This window comes from Gorilla gorilla, chromosome 1 (genome assembly GCF_029281585.2).
Source record: "Gorilla gorilla gorilla isolate KB3781 chromosome 1, NHGRI_mGorGor1-v2.1_pri, whole genome shotgun sequence".
Classification (NCBI taxonomy): Eukaryota; Metazoa; Chordata; class Mammalia; order Primates; family Hominidae; genus Gorilla; species Gorilla gorilla.
This window is the reverse complement of record NC_073224.2, coordinates 206,021,102-206,041,032: the sequence shown is the minus strand read 5'-3', so window position 1 is coordinate 206,041,032 and position 19,931 is coordinate 206,021,102. Positions and strand designations below refer to the sequence as shown.

The 19,931-nt window shown below is 46.5% G+C and overlaps 1 protein-coding gene and 1 long non-coding RNA gene across 3 annotated transcripts in view; one reads left to right on the top strand and one right to left on the bottom strand.

The window, feature by feature from the left end:
- CSMD2 (CUB and Sushi multiple domains 2) overlaps nt 1–19,931 on the bottom strand; it is a 647,961-nt gene that overhangs the window by 403,524 nt on the left and 224,506 nt on the right. For both annotated transcript variants that reach the window (XM_055391224.2, XM_063700513.1), the window contains exon 5: nt 4,650–4,857. In XM_055391224.2, the coding sequence (XP_055247199.1) occupies nt 4,650–4,857 (208 nt within the window). The remainder of the gene's footprint in view (nt 1–4,649; nt 4,858–19,931) is intronic.
- LOC129534403 (uncharacterized) overlaps nt 2,406–19,931 on the top strand; it is a 39,858-nt gene continuing 22,332 nt past the window's right edge. The window contains exons 1-4 of the long non-coding RNA XR_008681000.2: nt 2,406–2,496; nt 3,562–4,155; nt 5,534–5,662; nt 6,421–6,550. This is a non-coding gene — a long non-coding RNA (uncharacterized lncRNA). The remainder of the gene's footprint in view (nt 2,497–3,561; nt 4,156–5,533; nt 5,663–6,420; nt 6,551–19,931) is intronic.

Below are 19,931 nucleotides of genomic sequence, written 5' to 3'. Positions count from 1 at the left end.
CTGAATTGCTGGAGTTGCTCCATCTTACTCTTTTCCTCTCAAAGCCTCATTCCAGGAGTATTGTACTTATGGTGAGCCAGGCAGCAGTTGCCACGTTTCGCCCTCTCAAAGTGTTTTGTAGGTTGGTATACCGAGACCCATTTTTCAGATGTGGAAACAGGCTCAGAAAAGCTGGTAAATATCCTAAGATGACACAACTACTGAGAGGTGGCTGGTTTTGAGCCCAAGTGTCTCTGCTGATTCCCAAGCCTACCCCCTTCCCAGTTCGATGCCATGGTGCAGGCTCGATATCTAATTCCAGAGAAACTGCACAAACTTCCTCTCCTATATTCTAGGAGAGGATGTCTGGCTTTCCCTCCTCTCTTTTAATCTGGGGATGGTTCTGGAGAGACTCAGATGGAGAGTGTTGGGTATGAGACAGAGGAAAGAGGAGACAGATTCTGGATCTAGCGGCTTCTCAGGGGGCTTCACTTTGCTGATTTTCTCAACCAATGGAGAGGTCAGTTCTGTGATGGGCTGGAGATCACTTCTACTCAGTATAACGTGATCCTGATATCCTTCAGGGACCTATATCCCCATATTGTTAAAAGGGTCTTCTGTATCCCCAGTCCCAGTCCTTTGAAAAAGTCCTGGGTCTTCATGAGGAAGCTTATCAAAGGTGAGAGTGTTTTTCTTAGAACGTGATGGAAAGGAATGGAGCTCCATGATGGTCAGAGCCAAGTGACTGGGTCAGAGCAGAGCAGAGAAAGAAAACCCACCACCCCCACACTCCAGCAGGGTCGGTGAGAGAAAGTCTGGCTCCTATATTGAACTGGAAATGGAACTGTGTGTAAGGGGGGACAGGTGTGTACATGTGCTTAAGGTGGTCTGGGGGTGAGGGATGACTTGGTGATGTGAATTTGGCAGTGACTTGGAAAGGTATGTGTCAGAGATGATTTGGCAGTATGTGTGTGCGTGTGTGTGTTTGTGTGTATGTTGGGTGAGGGTTGCACACATGTATGTGTAGTCAGGGTGTAATACCAATTCTTCTCTGTGGGTTGTAACCCTCAGTCAGTCCAAGCCCAGCTTTTGCTCATGGTCACACACACAAAAATGCAATTAACTTTTAGGGGGAGTAAGTCTAAAATACTAGGGAATAGCTCAACATGTCAGAGCTACAGGGTTCAGTGCTCACCATAGTAACAGCTTTTTCCTGTTCAAAACATGTATTGTTGGATTCCCAAAGGCTGGACCGGGACCAGCAAAACAGGGAGAACTGGTCCACTGATTGCTGCATGTATATTGTTGGCCACTCCAGTGATGGGCACATACTATTATTTATGTGTGCTCCCCGCACCTTATCTTTCATGGTGTCAGCACAACACTTCCAATTGATTATTTCCTGCCACAGTTTTGGCTTTGAATTGTCCTTTGTTTTATGAATAATATTCTGAGGAGTTGGCAGGTTTTCTTCTAACATCCTTACTTGGCAAAATAAAAAATGACCAATCCTATGTTTCTCCAATTGTTTGGAAATTTTACTAGTCCAGAAGCCCTAATTTGTTGCTATCCCATTTAGGGGGAGGGGAAGAGTGTGGAAACTGAGTCAGGGACATTGCATGCCACTCTCCCTTCTGAATCAGCGGGAACTTGTTATCTGGTAAGGGAGGTAGTGGATTTTTTTTTTCTCTCAAAGGAATTCTTGTCTTCTTGATAGGTGAAGGGGATGCCCAGTTGTCCAAATCCATCTTTGCTAACAGGATCTGTTGTTTTTCTATGCCTTGGCACAGAATGCAAGAGAACATCCTGAAATCTTAATGTATGCTTACAAAAGCTGTACACTCATAAACCAGCAGCATCAAATTTTTACAGGAATCCAGGGATCCATAAAGGAGAGGGGCAAGGGAGAGAGCTGATTCTTCCCACACATACGTCCTGAGTCTCCAAGTTTGTTTATCCATAATTGCTATGCAAGTATAAATTAGAACAACAAATGCATCCATCCTGGCAGTGGTGACACCAACCCTGTAAATAATTATAATGTAATCTTATAGCAAAGAGTTCTGAGTGACTCCCCTGACAATTTCCTCTACTTAATTCCTTCCCCACTGAGTGACTTAATAGGAAAAGGAACTCTTTCAGATTTGTTTCACTCCAAAAGTTTGGACAACATGTAGACTCACACCTGGAGGGCAGAAGCTGTAGGAGACCATTTGGCCCATGGATAAACAAGTGAGTCGAAAAGGCCTTGGGACTGGAAGACAGGGAACTGGCAAGGATATTCGTCTTGGCACCTGTTTATAGAAGTGAAAACTTGGGAACCACCTAACAAGAGGTCTGATGAGTAAACTATGCTACAGTCTTACAAGGGAATGCTACATAGCCCGGAAAACTCATCACAGATATCACATGTCATAATAGCATGCTGTCATGGCTTGGAAGACAGGCTTTAGTATCAGATTAACCTGGGGTTGAATCCCAGCTCTGCTCCTTACTCGCCGGTGTGATCTCAAGCAGGTAGTATAACCTCTCTGGGCCTCATTTTCCTCTTCTGTAAAAGGAGGAAAACTATGCTACTTACTTCATAGAATTTTTATGAAGATGAAATGAAATTATAGCTCTAAAGAGCTTATAACCTGTCTGGCACATATTGGTAGTAAAGGGTCAACAAATGATATTATTATCAGACCTTGTATATTTTGGAGGCATCTGTGATGGTACAGGAAAAAATTTCATGACATAATAATTAGCTAAAAATATATAACTACAGATATTTTTAGATCCTAATTTGGTCATATTAAATATATATAAATAGCCAGCTAGCTTGATCTAGGCCAAGAAAAAAGGTCAAAGGGGAGTACATCAAAATTTTAATAATTTTAATTTTTCCATACCTTTGTAGATTTTCCATGTTTTCTACAAGGAGCATATGCATTACACTTACAGTCAGTACATAGGTATTTTACAAAAGAGGCAGAGGTCCAAGGGTCTTGACACTGGGCAGGTCATCAGGATTCCAGTTGAGTGAAGACTTACCTTAACCTTCAACCCAACTCCTCGCTTAAAATCACCAGCTTTTGCTCTTGGACTAGTTTATAGAATGTCATCCTCCACAGAGCAGGTTGTCCTCGCTCACCTGTGCTTCTCTCAGCCCTCTGACCAGGGTAGGAAATGACCTGGCCAGCTTCCTGTGACAAGCTCATGGTGACACCAGGGTCTTCTGACTCCCATGTCGGCTCACCTTCCACTGCACCAGGAAACTTGAGTTTTCTGCTTATGCTAGTTCCCAAATCTGAGCCTATACTTGGGAAGAATCCATTCCCCCTTTATCCCTCTTAAATATTTAATAGTCACACTTGGCTTCTACCATGGGTTTGTCTGATTTTCTTACCTAATAGATAGACAATGAGCTCCTTAAAAAACCATGTCTCACTCAACTGGTGTTCCTACCGCCATGAAACCTGGCACAGGGAAGGTGTGCAATAAACGTGCCCCATTCCCCTCCTTTTCTCCTCTCCTTCCCATCTTCCTCCTCCCTACTCCCACTGACTGCCACATCTCTGTCTTCTCTGACTCTTGCAGACACCCACTTTCTGCTCCGCTCAGAATCCTCAGTGACACCTCCTCTCACCCCTATCCCCTCCGTCCATCCACTCCTGGAGCACAGCCCCGCCAGACCCGGCCGGGCCCAGCCCCGCACCCAGGGCCTCCACCAGAACGCTATTCCCACTGCGGCACCCCCTGGTAGCCAACGCCGCGACTCCTGCCTGACATCAGGAAGTGGAATCCCCACCTTCACCTGACACTATGCAGCAACTAAGGCTCCAACGATGCCCCATCCTTGCTTGAAGTACACCTGGACATATCCTTCTATTGGCTCCTCATGTGCTAACGAAAGTCCTCCTGATAACACAGCCACAATGAGAATACAAGAGAGTGTTCCAAATTCCACAATACCACTTGTGATGCTTCTCACCCAAACAGAAAGCCAGATACTTCCTTAAGCCATCCTCAATTTGAGCACATCCTGCAAGCCCAAGTCTGGGATAAGCAACGATGGCTGTAAATCTTCAATAACTCATATCCTCCCTAACCCATCAACAACTGAGACTCTCCATGAAGCACACTACAGAAGAGCCTGCACTTTTTTAGCAAAGCCAGAACAAGAGGGAGAAAGTAAGTCCTACCCTTCAGACACCGGGACATAATGCCTTTCTGATGTGTCAGGACCCTTGGAGTGGGAAGAATTAAGACTAAAAATGTTCTAGTCTCAGCAATGGTCACTTATGGTTCTAGTCCCTTTTTGGATGCTATGCATATGTCTTCCAGAAATGGAACAATATTTTGAATCATTTTACTAGACCCTGTCCACATCCTGAGACCAGAACATTTTTAGTCTTAATGCAAGTTATTCAACCAAGACCCATCATAAAATTCTTCAGCAAGAACATGTTTCAAATCAGATATCAAAATCACTATAAAAATTACCCAGCTCTAAAAATATGCAGTGCTTTTTCATTAGGATGAGATGAAAGGACTCTAACAGTAGGTATAAGGAAGTGGCTAAGAGGCCTCTGGCTGCAGGTCCAGGCACTGAGGAGACTGTAAGCATCCCAGTAATTCACAGTTGCAGAGAATAGGGTAGGAAAGGAAGGTGATGTTGTGCTTACCAGAGGGAGGAGCCTTCTGTCCCAGTGACTTCCAGAAAGTCGTAACCATCCTCCAGCTGGAAGTCAATAAAGACCAGGGCGATGGTGTCCCCCAGCTCAGCCAGGATGGTCCATGTGCAGTCGGCATTGTTATGGTACTCCGAGGGGAAGTGGGGGCTGGAGATGATGCCACTCTGGCCCCGCAGGGTCCCACCACAGGCATCATCAGCTGTGGGCACAGAGACAAGAGGCTTACATGAGTAGTCTGGTTTTCAAGCCCTAGCACTCACCATGGGCTATACCTGCAATACATCCTTCTGTCTCCTGAGAGTACAATTCACAGTTTGTGGACATAGATAAAGCAGCAAATGACTTTGTTTGGACAAGTCCATCTGAGAAGCCTAACAGAGGAAGTGTCATTAGAGCTGGGTTTTGATGAATGAGTAGGAGTTCACTAGATGGAGAAGAGGGGGAAGGACATTTCAGGGAAGAAGGAACCAAATGGTCCTAAGCAGAGACATATGAATGTGCAAGGCATGTCTAAGATAAACAGCTCTAGATGACTCATCACAGGGTGAAAAAGAGGAATAATATAAGATAGTAATGGCATGTAGGAGAAATCACATGGCAGAGAACACTGAGCCAAAAAGATATGGGGACAGGGGAGTGCATTGGAAAGGAAATGGATTTTAGGGTAAGGAAGGTCTAGATTTGAATTTAGACTCCACAATTTCCCAGCCACCTGCATAACTTTGGGAAATTTATTTTTTTAAGCCTCAGTTTGCTTCTCTGTTGTGATAACCGAATTAGATAGTTAATGTGACAGTAACTAGCATTAGCCAGTGACTGACATGTGGGTAGATGCTAATGCTGGATTCTCCTTTTTCCTTCTACTTCATCTTAAGGATCAAAGGCAGTGAAGAAATGTGATTAAACTTGCATTTTAGAAAGAACACTGGCTATGGTATAAAGGAGGTCTGAGTCAGGGAAGCGCATGGGATGCTCTTGGTATCACCAAAGTCACCACAGTCCAGGTGAGGCTGGATGAGATCGAGCTAAGGTCGTGTGGAGGGTGGGAGAGGACTTATTTGAGAGATATTTAGGAAGCAGAATCTCCAGAACTCAGCAACTAGGAGGTATAAAATCCAGGTTGCTGGTATAAGCATCTGGATGGATGAAAGGTGCTATTTCCTGAGGCAGAAAACCCAGGAAGGGAGCTCCTTGTGGTATGGAAGGCAACCAGGAGTTCAGTTTTGGACACGCAGAAGTGGGTATGTCTGTGGGGCCTCCAATGGTGAGATCAGATAGGAGTCATCTGGGCTAGAGATAAAAGTGATCTTGTTTAGCAGCTCTGAACTATTCTTACTAATGTTCTTTACAGGGTCAAGAGAATCATGAGTCAACTCATAGCATTTCTCAATGCTAACTTCTAAGTTTCTATGAGTGCAGAAATGTAAGATATACACCTACTCTCCCAGAGTAGGTGCTTATGAAGGTTTCCCTCCTATACCCATTAACTGAGCACCTACTGTGGGCCAAATACTGGGTAGGCCAGCACTACAATGTGAAAAGCTTGATTTCCTCTCTGCCTTCAAATGCTTCTGAGGGAGGAGGTGGGCAGGCAAGCCAGCAATGGCAACACAGAATAGTTATGATGGGGATGCTCAAGGCGCAGTGATAGCACATAGTTAGGAAGGGCTTTATGGAAGAGACAGAATTTGTATTAATATATTCATTCACTTATTCATTCATTCATTTAACAAATGCTAACTGAGCACCTACTATGTGTCAGCCACTGTTCTAGGTGCTGGGGATTCAGCTGTGAATAAAACAAAAATTCCTATCCTCCCAGAGCTTATGTTCTGATCAGAAGGATAAAGACAACTCCAAGAAAATTAACTAGCTCTATGGTAAATGAGCTGGTAAGTGCAGAGCAAAATGGGCTATCTGGTGTTGGGAGTGGGGGTGTGGATATTTCAGAAAGGGTGGTCAGGGAAGACCCCACTGAGAAGTTGACATTTGAGCCAAGACTTGAAGGAATGAGAGAGGAAGTCACATGGTTATCTGGGGGAAGAGCATTCACGGAAGATAGAACAGCAAATGCAAAGGTCACCAGGGTGCAGAGGCCTGGTACCATTGAAGAGCATCAGGAGACCAAGGACTGGGCGCAGTGGCTCATGCCTGTAATCCCAGCACTTTGGGAGGCCGAGGTGGGCGGATCAACTGAGGTCAGGAGTTCAAGACCAGCTTGGCCAACATGATGAAACCCTGTCTCTACTAAAAATACAAAAAAAAAAAAAAAAAAAAAAATTGGCTGGGCGTGGTGGCGCACATCTGTAGTCCCAGCTACCCGGGAGGCCAAGGCAGAAGAATCGCTTGAACCCAGGAGGTGGAGTTTGCAGTGAGCCGAGATTGTGCTATTGCACTCCAGCCAGGGCAATAAGAGCGACAATCTGTCTCAAAAAAAAAAAGAGACCCAAGGGGCTGGAATGCAGGAAGAAGAAGGAAAGTGGCAGGGGAGGCAGGGCTTCCGAGGGCCTGAGAGGCCGCTGTAAGGATGTGGACTTTTACTCGGAATGAGTTGAGAAGCCAGTGGAGGGTTCTGAGCTGAGGATGATATGATGTCATTTGTGTATTAACAGCATCCCTTGGGATGCCACGTAGACAGCAGACCAAAGAGGGCAAGGGAAGAAGGTGGGGGCCTCTTGAAGCTACCCCAATAATCCAGTGAGAGGTGATGGTGGCTAAGACCAGGTGGTAACAGTGAGACATAGTCAGAGTCTGGCTTCATTTCCAACACTGAGCTGGCAGCATACATCAGCTGAGGGTGCCTGCCTGGTAGGCCTCAGGGGAGAGGGTGTTTTAGGCAGAAAAACAGCAAGGACAGTTCAAGTTGGGGAGTGTGGCATGTTTAGGGACTTATTAGGCAGGACCGTCTGAACTGAAAGGGGCATGCAGAGATGACAGAGCTGGGCTGGACAGGAAGGCAAGAGCTGGACTGCGAAGGTCCTTGAATGCCGAGTAGAGGAGCTGAGGTTCTGTTCTCCTCCCCTCTTCCTCCTTTGCTACCCCCAACCCAGCTGCCCAGGCCCCAGAAAGCAGGAAGGGAGGGAAGGTAGGCAAGATTGGCCTTGCTTGGCTTTTAATCCAGTTCAGTGGTGCTGTTGATTTGTTTTATCAAGTTGCACAGTATTTCCTGCCTTGAGTATCTCTCTGGCAGGAGGCTATGATGTCTGACATCTGCGGCAGAGTTTGTCTCCTTCTGATGTAAATAAATTCACCATGAACATTACCAGGGAGATAAGCCACAGGAGCCAGCCAACAAGCGGGAGATTTGCCAATATTGTTCCGAGCAAGCACTGGGCCCACTGGTCCCCAACAGTCCTGTCACTGGCCCTCACTACACCAGGTGGAACTGTCTTCGCCCTGGGCACAATGGCTGAGTCTTGACTGTACTGGGGAAAGGGATCATGGTGAAGAAAGGGACATTTAGCCCGAACCTTCAAAAAAGCATAGGAGTGTGTTGGAAGGGGAAGAAATAGAGGGGTTCCAGGCAGAGCAAACAGGCCCTCAGAGGCAAGAAGGCCTGGAAGGGCATGCTGCTTGGGGGAAGGCCTTGACAGCACTGCCGAGGTGTTTGGACTTTCCTCTGCAGGTGCAGGGGAGTCATGGCAGGTGTGGAGAAGAGGGTTTTCAGCAGGAAGTACAAGTCCAGACCTACTTTAGAAAGATGATTTGGTCCCATAGTAATGGATGAAAGATATGGTTTGGTGGCCAGGGAAGGTTGCCGGTGGGGAGATCAGAGACAGAGAATGGAGAAGAGGTTTTCCCATCATCAAAGCTGCAACTAGGCAGGGAGGAAAGAGAAGCAGCAGGAAGGGATTTAGGAGGCAGACTGTGGAGGAATGAGAGGGTGAAGTCTCCAACAGAAAATGGATGGTGAAGGAGAGAGCAGAGACAGGGACGCTAGAGGAGACGCAGCTCTGCAGGAAGCGACGGCCCTTCCTCCCTGCTCTTCCCCACTCCCATGCTGAGTGTGAGATCCTGGGGAATAAACAGATGGGGATACCTATGGGCCTGGGATCCCAGAGACTGTGAGGCAGGGAATCAGCAGGACAAAGAAGGAAGCTCCCACCACAGGAGTGGAGAAGGCTAGGGACTGAACAGACATGTATGGAGCAGGCAGAAGCAAAGACACCTGAAAGAAGAGAAGGTGGGAAGGGAGGGGCACTCAGGTGGAAAGTAAGCAGGGGCCAAAGAGAAACATTAGACGGGGAGGGAGTGGCTCAGGAGCAGGCACAGCCACTCTGTGTGGCCAAGTCTCCAATCAGGCCCTTGGTCCACATAGTCTCATTTAATCTGGCCTGCACATCCAGGTGGACAACAGACTTCCAGAAGAAAAGGAGATCTTGGGGGAAAGACAATGACTCCAGAGCCTTCTGCCTACTTCCAGTCTTAGAAACCCAACTAGATAGTCCACATTGCTCTCAAACCCTACCCAACCAAAATCACTCTCATCCTTTCCTCCCAGAAGCCTAGCCTTCTTCCAGACTTTCCCATCTTGGAGGGTCAGCACTATTCACCCACTTCCTCATGGCAGAGGCTCAGGGGACATCCTCAACTCCTCCCACACCCCCACATCCAGTCAGGGACTCAGCTGGCAGTCCATCTAGGTGGCTGTCAATCCTGTCCCTCGCCATCACTGCCATTGCTATACCCCAAGCCATGTCACACTCCAAGTTAACCACAGCCATGAAGCCCCCTCCTGGTCTCCAAGCCTCCTTCCTCCTCCAGCCCATCCATTCTTTTGGTTTTTCAGTTTTTTTAATTTTATTTTTAATTGACAATAATTGTATGTCCTTATGGAATACACTGTGATGTTTTGATATATGTATGTACTGTGGAATGACTAAATCAAGCTAATTAGCATATCAATCACCTCACATACTTTTTTTTTGCATTGAGAACTTTATCTTGGAGCACTCCCTTAAAAAATTTATTGTTATAAAATATTTGTACATTTTTATGGGGTATGCGTGTTATTTTTTGACATGCATAGTAGGTGATATAGTTTGAATGTCCCTCCCAAATCTCATGTTGAAATGTAACCTCCAATACTGGAGGTGGGGCCTGGTGGGAGGTGTGTGGGTCATGGGGATGGATGCCTCATGGCTTGGTGCTGTCCTTGTGATAGTGAGTGAGTCATCTCGAGAGCTGATTGTTTAAAATTGTATGGCACCTCTCCCTCATTCCCTCTCTTGCTCTTGCTCTGGTCACATGAAGTGCCTGCTCCCACTTCACCTTCCGCCATGAGTAAAAGCTCCCTGAGGCCTCCCCAGAAGCTGAGCAGATGCCAATGCCATGCCTCCTGTACAGCCTGTGGAACCATGAGCCAATTAAACCTCTTTTCTTGATAAATTACCTAGTCTCAGGCATTTCTCTACAGCAATACAAGAAAAGCCTAACACAGTAGGTGTAATGATCCATTCAGGGTATTTAGGGCATCCTTCACCTCAAGAGTTTATCACTTTTATGTGTTGGGAACATTTCAAGTTCTCTCTTCTAGCTATTTTGAAATATACAATACATTGTTGTTTTAACTATAGTCACCCTAGTCTGCTATTGAACATTAGAATTTATTCTTCCTTCTACCTAACTCAGGGGTCCCCAGCCCCTAGGCCATGGACCGGGACCTGTTAGAACCTGGGCTGCACAGCAGGAGGTGAGTGTTGAGCAAGTTATCTAATGCCTGATGATCTGAGGTGGAACAGTTTCATCCTGAAACCATCCCCCACCTCCTGTCCATGGAAACATTGTCTTCCATGAAATTGGTTCCTGGTGCCAAAAAGGTTGGAGACCACTGACTTAACTGTGTATTTGTACCTGTTAACCAACCTCTCTTCATGCCCTACATCCTCCAATCCTGGACACACACAGCCTTCCCAGCCTCTGGTAACTATCAATCATTCTACTCTCAACCTCTATGAGATCCACTTTTTTAACTCCTCGTATGAGTGTTAGGTGATATTTGTCTTTCTCTGCCTGGCTTATTTTACTTAGCATAATGACCTCCAGTTCCACCCATGTTCCTGCAAATGACAGGATTTCACTCTTCTAAAAAAAAAATAGAGATGGAGTTGTGCTGGACATTGCCCAGGCTGGACTTGAACTCCTGGGCTCAAGAGATCCCTCGCCTCAGCCTCCCAATTAACTGGGACTATGGGCGCATGCCACCGCACCTAGCTAATTTCATTTTTTAACATCTGAGTAGTATTCCACCATGTATGTGTATACCACATACACACATATATATTATATATACCATATTTTCTTTATACATTTATCTAATGATGTGCACTTGTGTTGATTCCATATCTTTGCTGTTATGAATTGTGTTTCAGTAAACATGGGGTGCAGGTATCCCTTTGATACATTGATTTCCTTTCCTTTGGATAAATACTCAGTAGTGGAATTGCTTGATCATATGGTAGTTCTATTTTTAGTCTTTTGAGAAATCTCCATACTGTTTTCTATAATGGCTGTACTAATTTACATTGCCACCAACAAAGTATAAGAGCTCCCTTTTCTCCCTATCTTTGCCAACATCTGTTGTTTTTTGCTTTTTTAATAATAGCCATTCTAACTAGGGTAAAATGATATCTCATTGTGATTTTGACTTGCACCTCCCTGATGATTAGAGATGTTGAACATTTTTTCATATACCTGTTTGCCATTTTAATGTCTTCTTTTGAAAAATGTCTATTCATGTCCTTAGCTCACTTTTTAATGGGATTGTTATTATTATTATTTTTTTGCTGTTGAGTTGTTTGAGTTACTTGTACATTCTGGACATTAGTCCCTTCTCAGATGAATAGTTTGCAAATATTTTCTCATCTTTAACAGGTTGTCTTTTCACTTTGTTGATAGTTTCTTTTTCTGTGTAGAAGCTTTTTAGTTTAATATAGTCCCATTTGTCTGTTTGTGTTTTTGTTGCCTGTGCTTTTGAGATCTTAGCCATAAAATCTTTGCCTAGACCCATATCCTGGAATAACTCCCCTAAGTTTTCTTCCAGTAGTTTTATAGTTTGGGGTCTTAAGTTTAGGTCTCTAATTCATTTTAAGTTGATTTTTGTATATGGTGAGAGATGGGTGTTTAGTTTCATTTTTCTGCATATGGTTATCCAGTTTTCCCAGCACTATTGAAGCAAGTGTCCTTCCCCTAATGCATGTTCTTGGTGCCTTTGCTGAAAATCAGTTGGCTGTAAGTATATGAATTTATTTCTGGACTCTCTATTCTGTTTCATTGGTCTGTGTCTGTTTTTATACCAATACCATCCTATTTTGGTTATTATAGCCTCGTAATATATTTTGAAGCCAGGTAGAATGATGCTTCCAGCTTTGTTCTTTTTGCTCAAGATTGCTTTGACTATTCAGGCTTCTTTGTTGTTCCTTATGAATTTTAGGATTGTTTTTTCTATTTCTGTGAAAAATGACACTGGTATTTTGATACAGATTACATTGAATCTGTAGGTTGCTTTGCAGCCTCTGTCCATTCTTCACAGAGGCCAGAGTAATACTGGAAACCATGGGCCTGATTACACCACTCTCTCTGTTGGAACCATCAATAACCCCCAATGTCACTCAGGATAAAGTGGAATACCTGATGACTCACAAGGACCTTACAGGGCCTTGCCTCATGCCAGTCTCTCTGTCCCTACTATCTGCAGCCACCCTGGCCTCCTCCCAGCTCTTCCGATTCACTAAGCATTGCCTTGCTCCAGGGCCTTTGAAAGTGTTATTTTCTCTTTCTGGAAACTTCTTCCCTATCTCGTTGGGCCTGACTGCCCCCCGCCCTCAGCCTTTAGGTCCCGATCCAAGTGCTGCTTCCTCGAGGATCATTACAGAAATAGAATAATCCATCCCCCATCATATACTTTCTGAGCACCACATATTTTGCCATAATTAATGATTTTCCATAATTAATTGATCAATTATGTCATTACTTAGTTAACGTGTAGATAGGAAACTCCATGAGAACAGAGGCCATGTCTGTTCTGTCCCTAGCACCTAGCAGATTTCCTGGCATATACCAGGGACTTGACTAATATCTGCTGAACAAATAAATGTAACAGAAAACTGAAGCTCAGAGAGGTTAAGTAATGTTCCCAAGGTCACATAGGGAGTGGCTGAGTCAAGATTTCAGTTGAGTGTCTCTGGTACCAAGATGGTAGTCTCCTCCACATCCCTGCTTGATAGTGGTTTGGTAAGCCATCCTGAGATTTTCAAACTTCCCAACTTTGAAGGCAATGATTTCTGGACTTGTGCTAGAACTGAGGACTTGAGAACTTGAGATCCTCTGGCCAGAGCTACCAGTCTCCTCTGAAGGTGGCACCTTTACCATTTTAGCCATCCCTGCCTCTTGGGCTCATCTGACACCCTGGCCCTTGCATCATCCTGTTTTGATTGAAGATCCTGCAAAAGCTGTTTGGAGGTTTTCTCCCACTTTAGACAAGGCATCATATTTCATGGTTACAACTCCAGAGTCATAAAATATAACCTTCAGCTGACACCATAGTCCTAAAATATTCATTTACACTTTCTCCTTCTCTGGCAATGGGCATTTTGCACCACCATTAAGTCATGCATATTCTCAGGTGCAGGTGTGTTATGCTGATAGTTGCCTTTCCAAGTTTATGACTTTATTTATGATCGACTTTAAGTTCTGCGGAAATCTCTTCAATTAGCCATCATTTTAGAGAACTCTCCCTCAGTCCTCTTTGATTTCTGTTAACTCTACAATGACTGACAAATTTCAGGCAGGAAATGGAGAAAACAGGACATTATCCTCTCTACTTCAGGCCAGCTCTAGGGTACCATCTTGCATGCCTAGAAGATTTGGGGTCCTTGGAATTGGCTTCTGTTCATATCATCTTCCCCAGGATCCCTCAGCCTCTGTGGAAATGAAGATGCCAACAGGCCCCAAAGGAGAAGCCACCATCTTGCAATTCCAGTGCAAGACTGACAGCACCAGAGCAGGAGTGCCCCAAAGTTGCGGCCCACCCCCTTTTCTTGTGGTGAATGGTTCCGTGTGCCTAAACATGCTGGGGCCCCCAGAACTTGCTCAACTTCTTCAGTCCCCTCTTCCTGGGGGCTTTGGACTCTGCCCATTTATCCTTGGCTTTATCAATGACACTCCTTAAAATGAAGAAATGACCAATTCTGAGAACATCACTATTGCTCCCAGACTCCTATAGTTACAGCCACCTAAGGTATCCTTCTGAGGGGAAGAATGTAGACAGGACATGGTATTTGATTACATGACACTCCTTAGTGAGCTTTCATTATGGGCCAGGCATTGTGCAAAATGCTTCACCTGCATTTTCCCCTTTAATCCTCAAACCCTCAAGAGCATAGGTATTATCGTGCACATTTTACAGATGAGGAAACAGAGGCTCGGTGAGTTTTTAAGACTTCCTTGTGGTCACATAGCTACTAAATGTTGGAGCTAGGGTTTGAACCTGAGACCTTGTGACTCCAGGCCCACACCATTACCCACCTATTTCTCTGCCTCCTGGGCCTCAGTCACTATAATCCTGTTCCTGACATGAGCTAGGAGCAGGCTCCTGGAAGCACCAGACCCTGGAGATGGGGTTTTCCAGGCATGAGACGCTTCCTCCTGCTCCCTTCTCTTCTGCCTGGGGGCCTTTGTGCTGCCTCAAAAGTGCTGGTCCAGCTACCAGTGCTTAGGTGGAGGCGGGTGAACCTTGGGTCTGGCTTTCTTCATAGGATGGAAAAGTAGTTTCCAGCCCCCACCCTGAAGCAGCATCTGTCCAACAGAATGACCTCAGGCCCTTTCCCAGAGGTTTCTCTCCTCAGGAATGCATGGAAGGTCAAGGGGAAACCGCAAGAGACTGCCAGTCCCTGACTGGTGGAGCCATGCAGGGGATGCCTGCACCTGCAGGCCAAGCTCTCAGGCCCTGAACCATCAGGCTGGAGAAGCTCTGGAAATCACAGCATCATTGTGAGTCTCCTGCTGTGGGCCAGAGACCACCATCCTTGCCTGCAGTGGAGGGTGGTGGTCAAGATCATGGCTGTTAGGCACATGGACTTGGGCTGAATCCTGGCTCCACCGCTCTCAAGCTGTGTAATCACAGGTAAAGCACTGCACCTCTCTGGGCCTCAGTTCCCTCACTTGTAAGAGGAGATAACATTACCTTAACCTCCTTGGGAGTTGTGAGGATTAAAACAGGTAATGCAGGACCTGGTACTTAGTTAGGGCTCAATATGGTGGCCAGTGAGGCTGTGGCAGTGAGAATGACAATGATAGATACCCCTCACCGAGTCATAACTATGAACAAGGCCCTCTGCTATGTGCTTAGCATTTATCAATGTGAACCTCACTGCCAACTTATGAGTTAAGTACCATTATTATTCCCATTTACAAATGAGAAAACTGGGGCATAGAGAGGTTGAGTAACTGGTCCAAAGCCACTCAGCCAGTGGGTGTAAGTGGCAAGGCCAGGATTTGAATCCAGGTGACTGGCCTCCAGAGCCCATATTGTGAAACGTTCTGGTATAGTAACAGTAATTGCAAAAGTGATGGAAGGCTAGTTATCCCAGTAGCAGCAGAGTTACCCTATCGTAAAGAGTGGCCTTGGGTAGCTGTGGTTGCTGCTGAGGCCCCAGTGCTCAGTATCACTCAAGGCGCACACTGCACCCAGCATAGTGTTTAGTGCCTTCTCCGTGTTGTTAAATTTGATCAACACAATGGTGCCCAGCATGCAGTGCCCAGACCCTCTTTGCTATCTACAGTGTTGCCCTCTTATGCCTCTCCCAGATCTCTTTCTAGCTTAGGACTCCTTCCAGCTGCAGAATCAATGCCCCCATTTGGATGTCTCACAGGCGTCTCAAACTTTACCTGGACAAAGTGAGCTGTCTTGCTTCCCTTTAGGGCACATGCTTCCTGCCCTCTGTGCCAGTCATCTCCATCTTGGTCATCGGCATCCCCACCCACCAGCCCTCCAGAAAAAGCCTAGGAGTCAACTTTGACCCTTTATTCTATCAGCCATCCAACCCATCTATAAGGTCTGTTGGCTGTATCCCCAAAGCACAGCCCCAATCTACGCCTGTCCCTCCACCTCTACTCCGGCCACCCTCGACCAAGATGCAGCAACTCCAGCCTGGTTGCCCGTAATAGCTGCCTCCTAACTGGTCTTCTTATTGTGGCTCTTGCTCAGCTAGTATCCAGAGTGATCTTTTAAAAAAATTAAGTTAAATTGGACTATACTTCTGCTTAAAACTCTCCCCTGGTTGCCTCCTGAACTCAGAACCAAGCCTATACTTTTTTTTTTTTTTTTTTTTGAGATAGAGTCTTGCTCTGTCACTCAGGTTGGAGTGCAGTGGCATGATCTCAGCTCATTGCAACCTCCACCTCCCGGGTTCAAGAGATTCTCCTGATTCAGCCTCCTGAGTAGCTGGGATTACAGGCATGTGCCACCACGTCCAGCTATTTTTGTATTTTTAGTAGAGATGGAGTTTCACCATGTTGGTCAGGCTGGTCTCAAACTCTTGATCTCGCGATCTGCCCGCCTCAGCCTCCGCCTTCTTACCTTGCTTCACCCCATCCCTGCCCTCTCCACCCACCCCTCACTCTACTTTTGCCACAGGGGCTTGTTTTCTGTTCCTCTAGCGTGTCCAGTACTTTCCCCCACCTCAGGGCCTTTGCACTTGCTGCTTCTTTTGCCAGGAATGCCGTTTTCCAGGTCTTCACACAACAGGCTCCTCCTTGTCGCTCAGGACTCATTTCAGAGGCCACCTCCCCACAGAGGCCTCCCCTGACTGCTCTGTCTAAAGTAGCCTTCCCCATCACTGGCTAAGACTTTACTTCCTCGTAGCTCCTACCACCACCTGTTTATTTGGTGTGTGTATCTGTTTTCTGCCTCCTGGCTGCTAGAATGTAAACTCCAAGAGATCACGGAATTTGGTCTGACTTGCTCATCATTGCAATTCTCTGAGTTTAGAACAATATTTGGCACTGTATAGGCAGTCAATAAATGATAATTGAATTAATGACTGGCTGGCTCATAACAGGCACTCAAGAGAAAGTTGTTGAGTAGCCAAGTGAATACAATGAGGACGCAATCAGCCCTGTAAGGGTGCTACTTGTGTCCCACCTTTAAAACTCACAGGGGTTTAGCAGCACCCCTGGCAACCACACAGCTAGGGGCTGGCTTACCTAGGGTTGAACCCAGGCCAGTCTGACTCTATGCATTGTCCATACCTGACACCACTGCTTCTTTTTCACATTCTGCAGGTTTCTTCCCCTGGGGCCAGAAAATTTGGAATACAGCTCAGCACTTGCAGTCCAAGCTTCTGCAGACCGTATTCCCTCTTCCCCAGGTATGGTGACAGCCTGCCGTGTTTGGCTTGAACCTCAGAGGCCAAGCACTTCTTGCTCTGGCCAGCTTTCTCCCTACCACCTGCCTCTCAGTCCCCAGTGCATATGAATTCCGTCGCTTCCCCATGCAGCCTTCTTTGATCCAGGGCCAATGGCCCTCATAAGTCAGAGGCCTGTTGCTGAAATCCACATGGTCTTCCCTCTTGTGGATCAAAGAGATGACACAAAGCTCAGCACCTCCCAGGGACCTCTGCTTTTGAAAATGTGCCCAGTGTGACACAAAGTGAAGGGAGGTCACAGGCCCCATCTCCTTCCCTCTGTCAGCTGGACCAAGCCTTGATGGGTCAGGATCTTTGGGATGGGCCTCCTTGGGGGTCAGCCTTACACCTGGCTCCCCCCTATTCCCAGCTGTTCCCTATTCCCCCACTCCTAGTCTGTGCTGTGTCCCCAGACCAAGTCCACCCTCCAGCTGGGCACATGACATTTCCTAGATAAAACAGACACACACGGCTTTCCAGTCTGCTCCGGGAAGCTTTGGACTTAAAGAGATTGTCACTCAGAGCTACTGGGAAGGTGGGGTAACCCAGGCTAGTAATTTCCCTTTCAGGCTTGTATGCTAGCATGATTCTGATGGTGAATTAGACCCATCCAGACAGCCGTTCATTCAGCAAATATTTACGGACCACTGCCCAGTGGATGAGGTTTACCCACTCGCAGATGCCAGCTCTTGAGAGTTCTACATGAGAGGAAGAAAGGCCAAAAGGCTTTTAATGCTTCCCGAGTATGAACCTGTTCACTCTGGCATGACCACCACTCCTGGCACAGGATGGGTGTATGGTGGGTACCCTTTGTTCCTGTTTAGCTTGGCCTCCTAAGGAAGAACAGTTTGGGAAATCACTTTTATAAAATCACTGACATTATTGAGGATGTTTCTTAGGATATTCTTGTAGCTTGTGGGGATTAGAATAGAGATGAACCTGAAGGTAGGGAGGTGACTGGGGGTGGGGGGAAGCCCTAGGGGGTCTGAGAGTTGGAAAGTCATTTTATTCTCTCCCAGCCTTTGAGCAGAACCATATCTCAGACCCCTCAGGCAGCAGGGGGCTGGAAGCCCTTCTGGAAGCAGGATTTGACATCCTCAGCTGGCTTCCCTAGGGCGTTTGGAAGGGAGCATTCTCTGGTGTGGCTAAAGTGGAAGCTACTTAAAATAAGTCTAAGAGACAGACTAGAAAGATTGGGGTGGGGCTCTTTCTGGAAGAGCCTTCTGCTCCATGCTAAGGAATCTGAACTAGACCCCGTCAGTGATGAAGAGCCACTAAATGACTGAGCCACTTAGTTTTGTCAGATCTGTGCCTTGGCAAGTTCTCCCTAGCAGTACAGGTAGGAATGGGCTGGTGTGAGCAGCAGAGAACTGGGGCACACCTGCCTACAGAGGGTCAACCTTCAGTGAGGCAAGTGAGAGACGAGAGAGCCTGGACCATCATCTGAAGAGCAACAGAGATGTGGAGGGGGTAGGCTGGTGCAGAGGGACATGGGGGCCGATGATGCGATGTGAACAGCAAGAAAAGCAAGAATGTAAGATGCCCTGAGGGGTTCAGCTTGGCCACTGTTGGTGGGGACACTCTTCACTGAGCTGGGGAAGGCAGCAAAAAGAGCAGGTTTGGGGAAAGGAGGAAGAGTGAGGTTTTCATGGGCCAAGTTTGAAACAAGCTGAGGAGAACTTTAGCATAGTTCACTATCCACAGGGGCCTGAAGCTCAGGACAGAGAATGGGGTTGGAGGTGGGGATTGGAGAGTTGCCCCCTAGTAACAATTACAGCAACACAGTAGATGAGAAATTCCAAGAGATGGAAGAAGTCCCCAGAGAAGAGGCCGAGCTGGGCCCTCCAGTATTTAAGGGGAATGAGGGTGGAAAGTCAGTGAAGGAGAAGGAGGGAAAGAATCATCATCATTTCAGAAGACGAAAAAAGAATTGGAAGACTTCAGAGAGTCGTGCCACCAAAAGACATGCCACCCCCGCCCAGGCCCATGAATTACTGTGTGGTGTGAATGCTAGAAGAGTGGTATCTCTCCACCCTGCTCCTTCCCTCGGAAGGGCCAGCCCTTGCTGCCTGCTGTGCCTGGACACAAAGACACTGGGTTGTGAGCCTTGATTGGACATGAAGACATCCAAGAGGTAGAAGACCTCCATGAGGTGCCCCTCATCACTTATCTCTGGCTGGTGGGGTAACAAAAAGATACGTTAACATCCAGCCCCAGAGTGTCTTATAGAATGAGAGTTCTCTTTGTTCAGGAAAATACTACCCTATACCTAAATAGCTTGGAGGAGGAGGGGAGACATTAGACTGCAAGGAGATGACAAAACCAAGAAGAAACCAGGCTCTTGTGCCTAAGAAGTTGATGGAAATTCTGAAATGGGCTCAAGGTGCAGGCAGCACCAAGGTGGAAGAGGCTGGAGAAAGAAGAGAGGGTACAATGCACATCACAGGGGAACCTGGAGCCTGCCAAGACAGAAGCCAGGGAGAAGCTTCCCGGGAGGAGGGGCCAAAAGACTGTGAAGCTCCTGGTTGCTCATACTTTCATTTTAAGTCATTTGCATTGCTAAGATGTAAGCTCCTTGCATTGCCACACCTTCCATAAAGCCTGAACTACATGCAGACGCCTTCTCTGATGTTTTTGTTTGTTGGCTTGTATTTTGTCTTTTGGAGAAGTAGGGGATCCAAGAAAAATGGACCCAGTTCCCAACCTAAGTTGGCAGAGCAGAAGCAGGGGTAGGGAGACATGGCATTGAGTTCAAGATTCAGAGGAAGCTAAAGCTGACAGATTCCTGGAGATATTAGGAGGGTTAGTGGATTTCCGCCATATTAGCATTGGATATTGCTGAGTATTTTACTTCCCCAAGCAGAGTGAT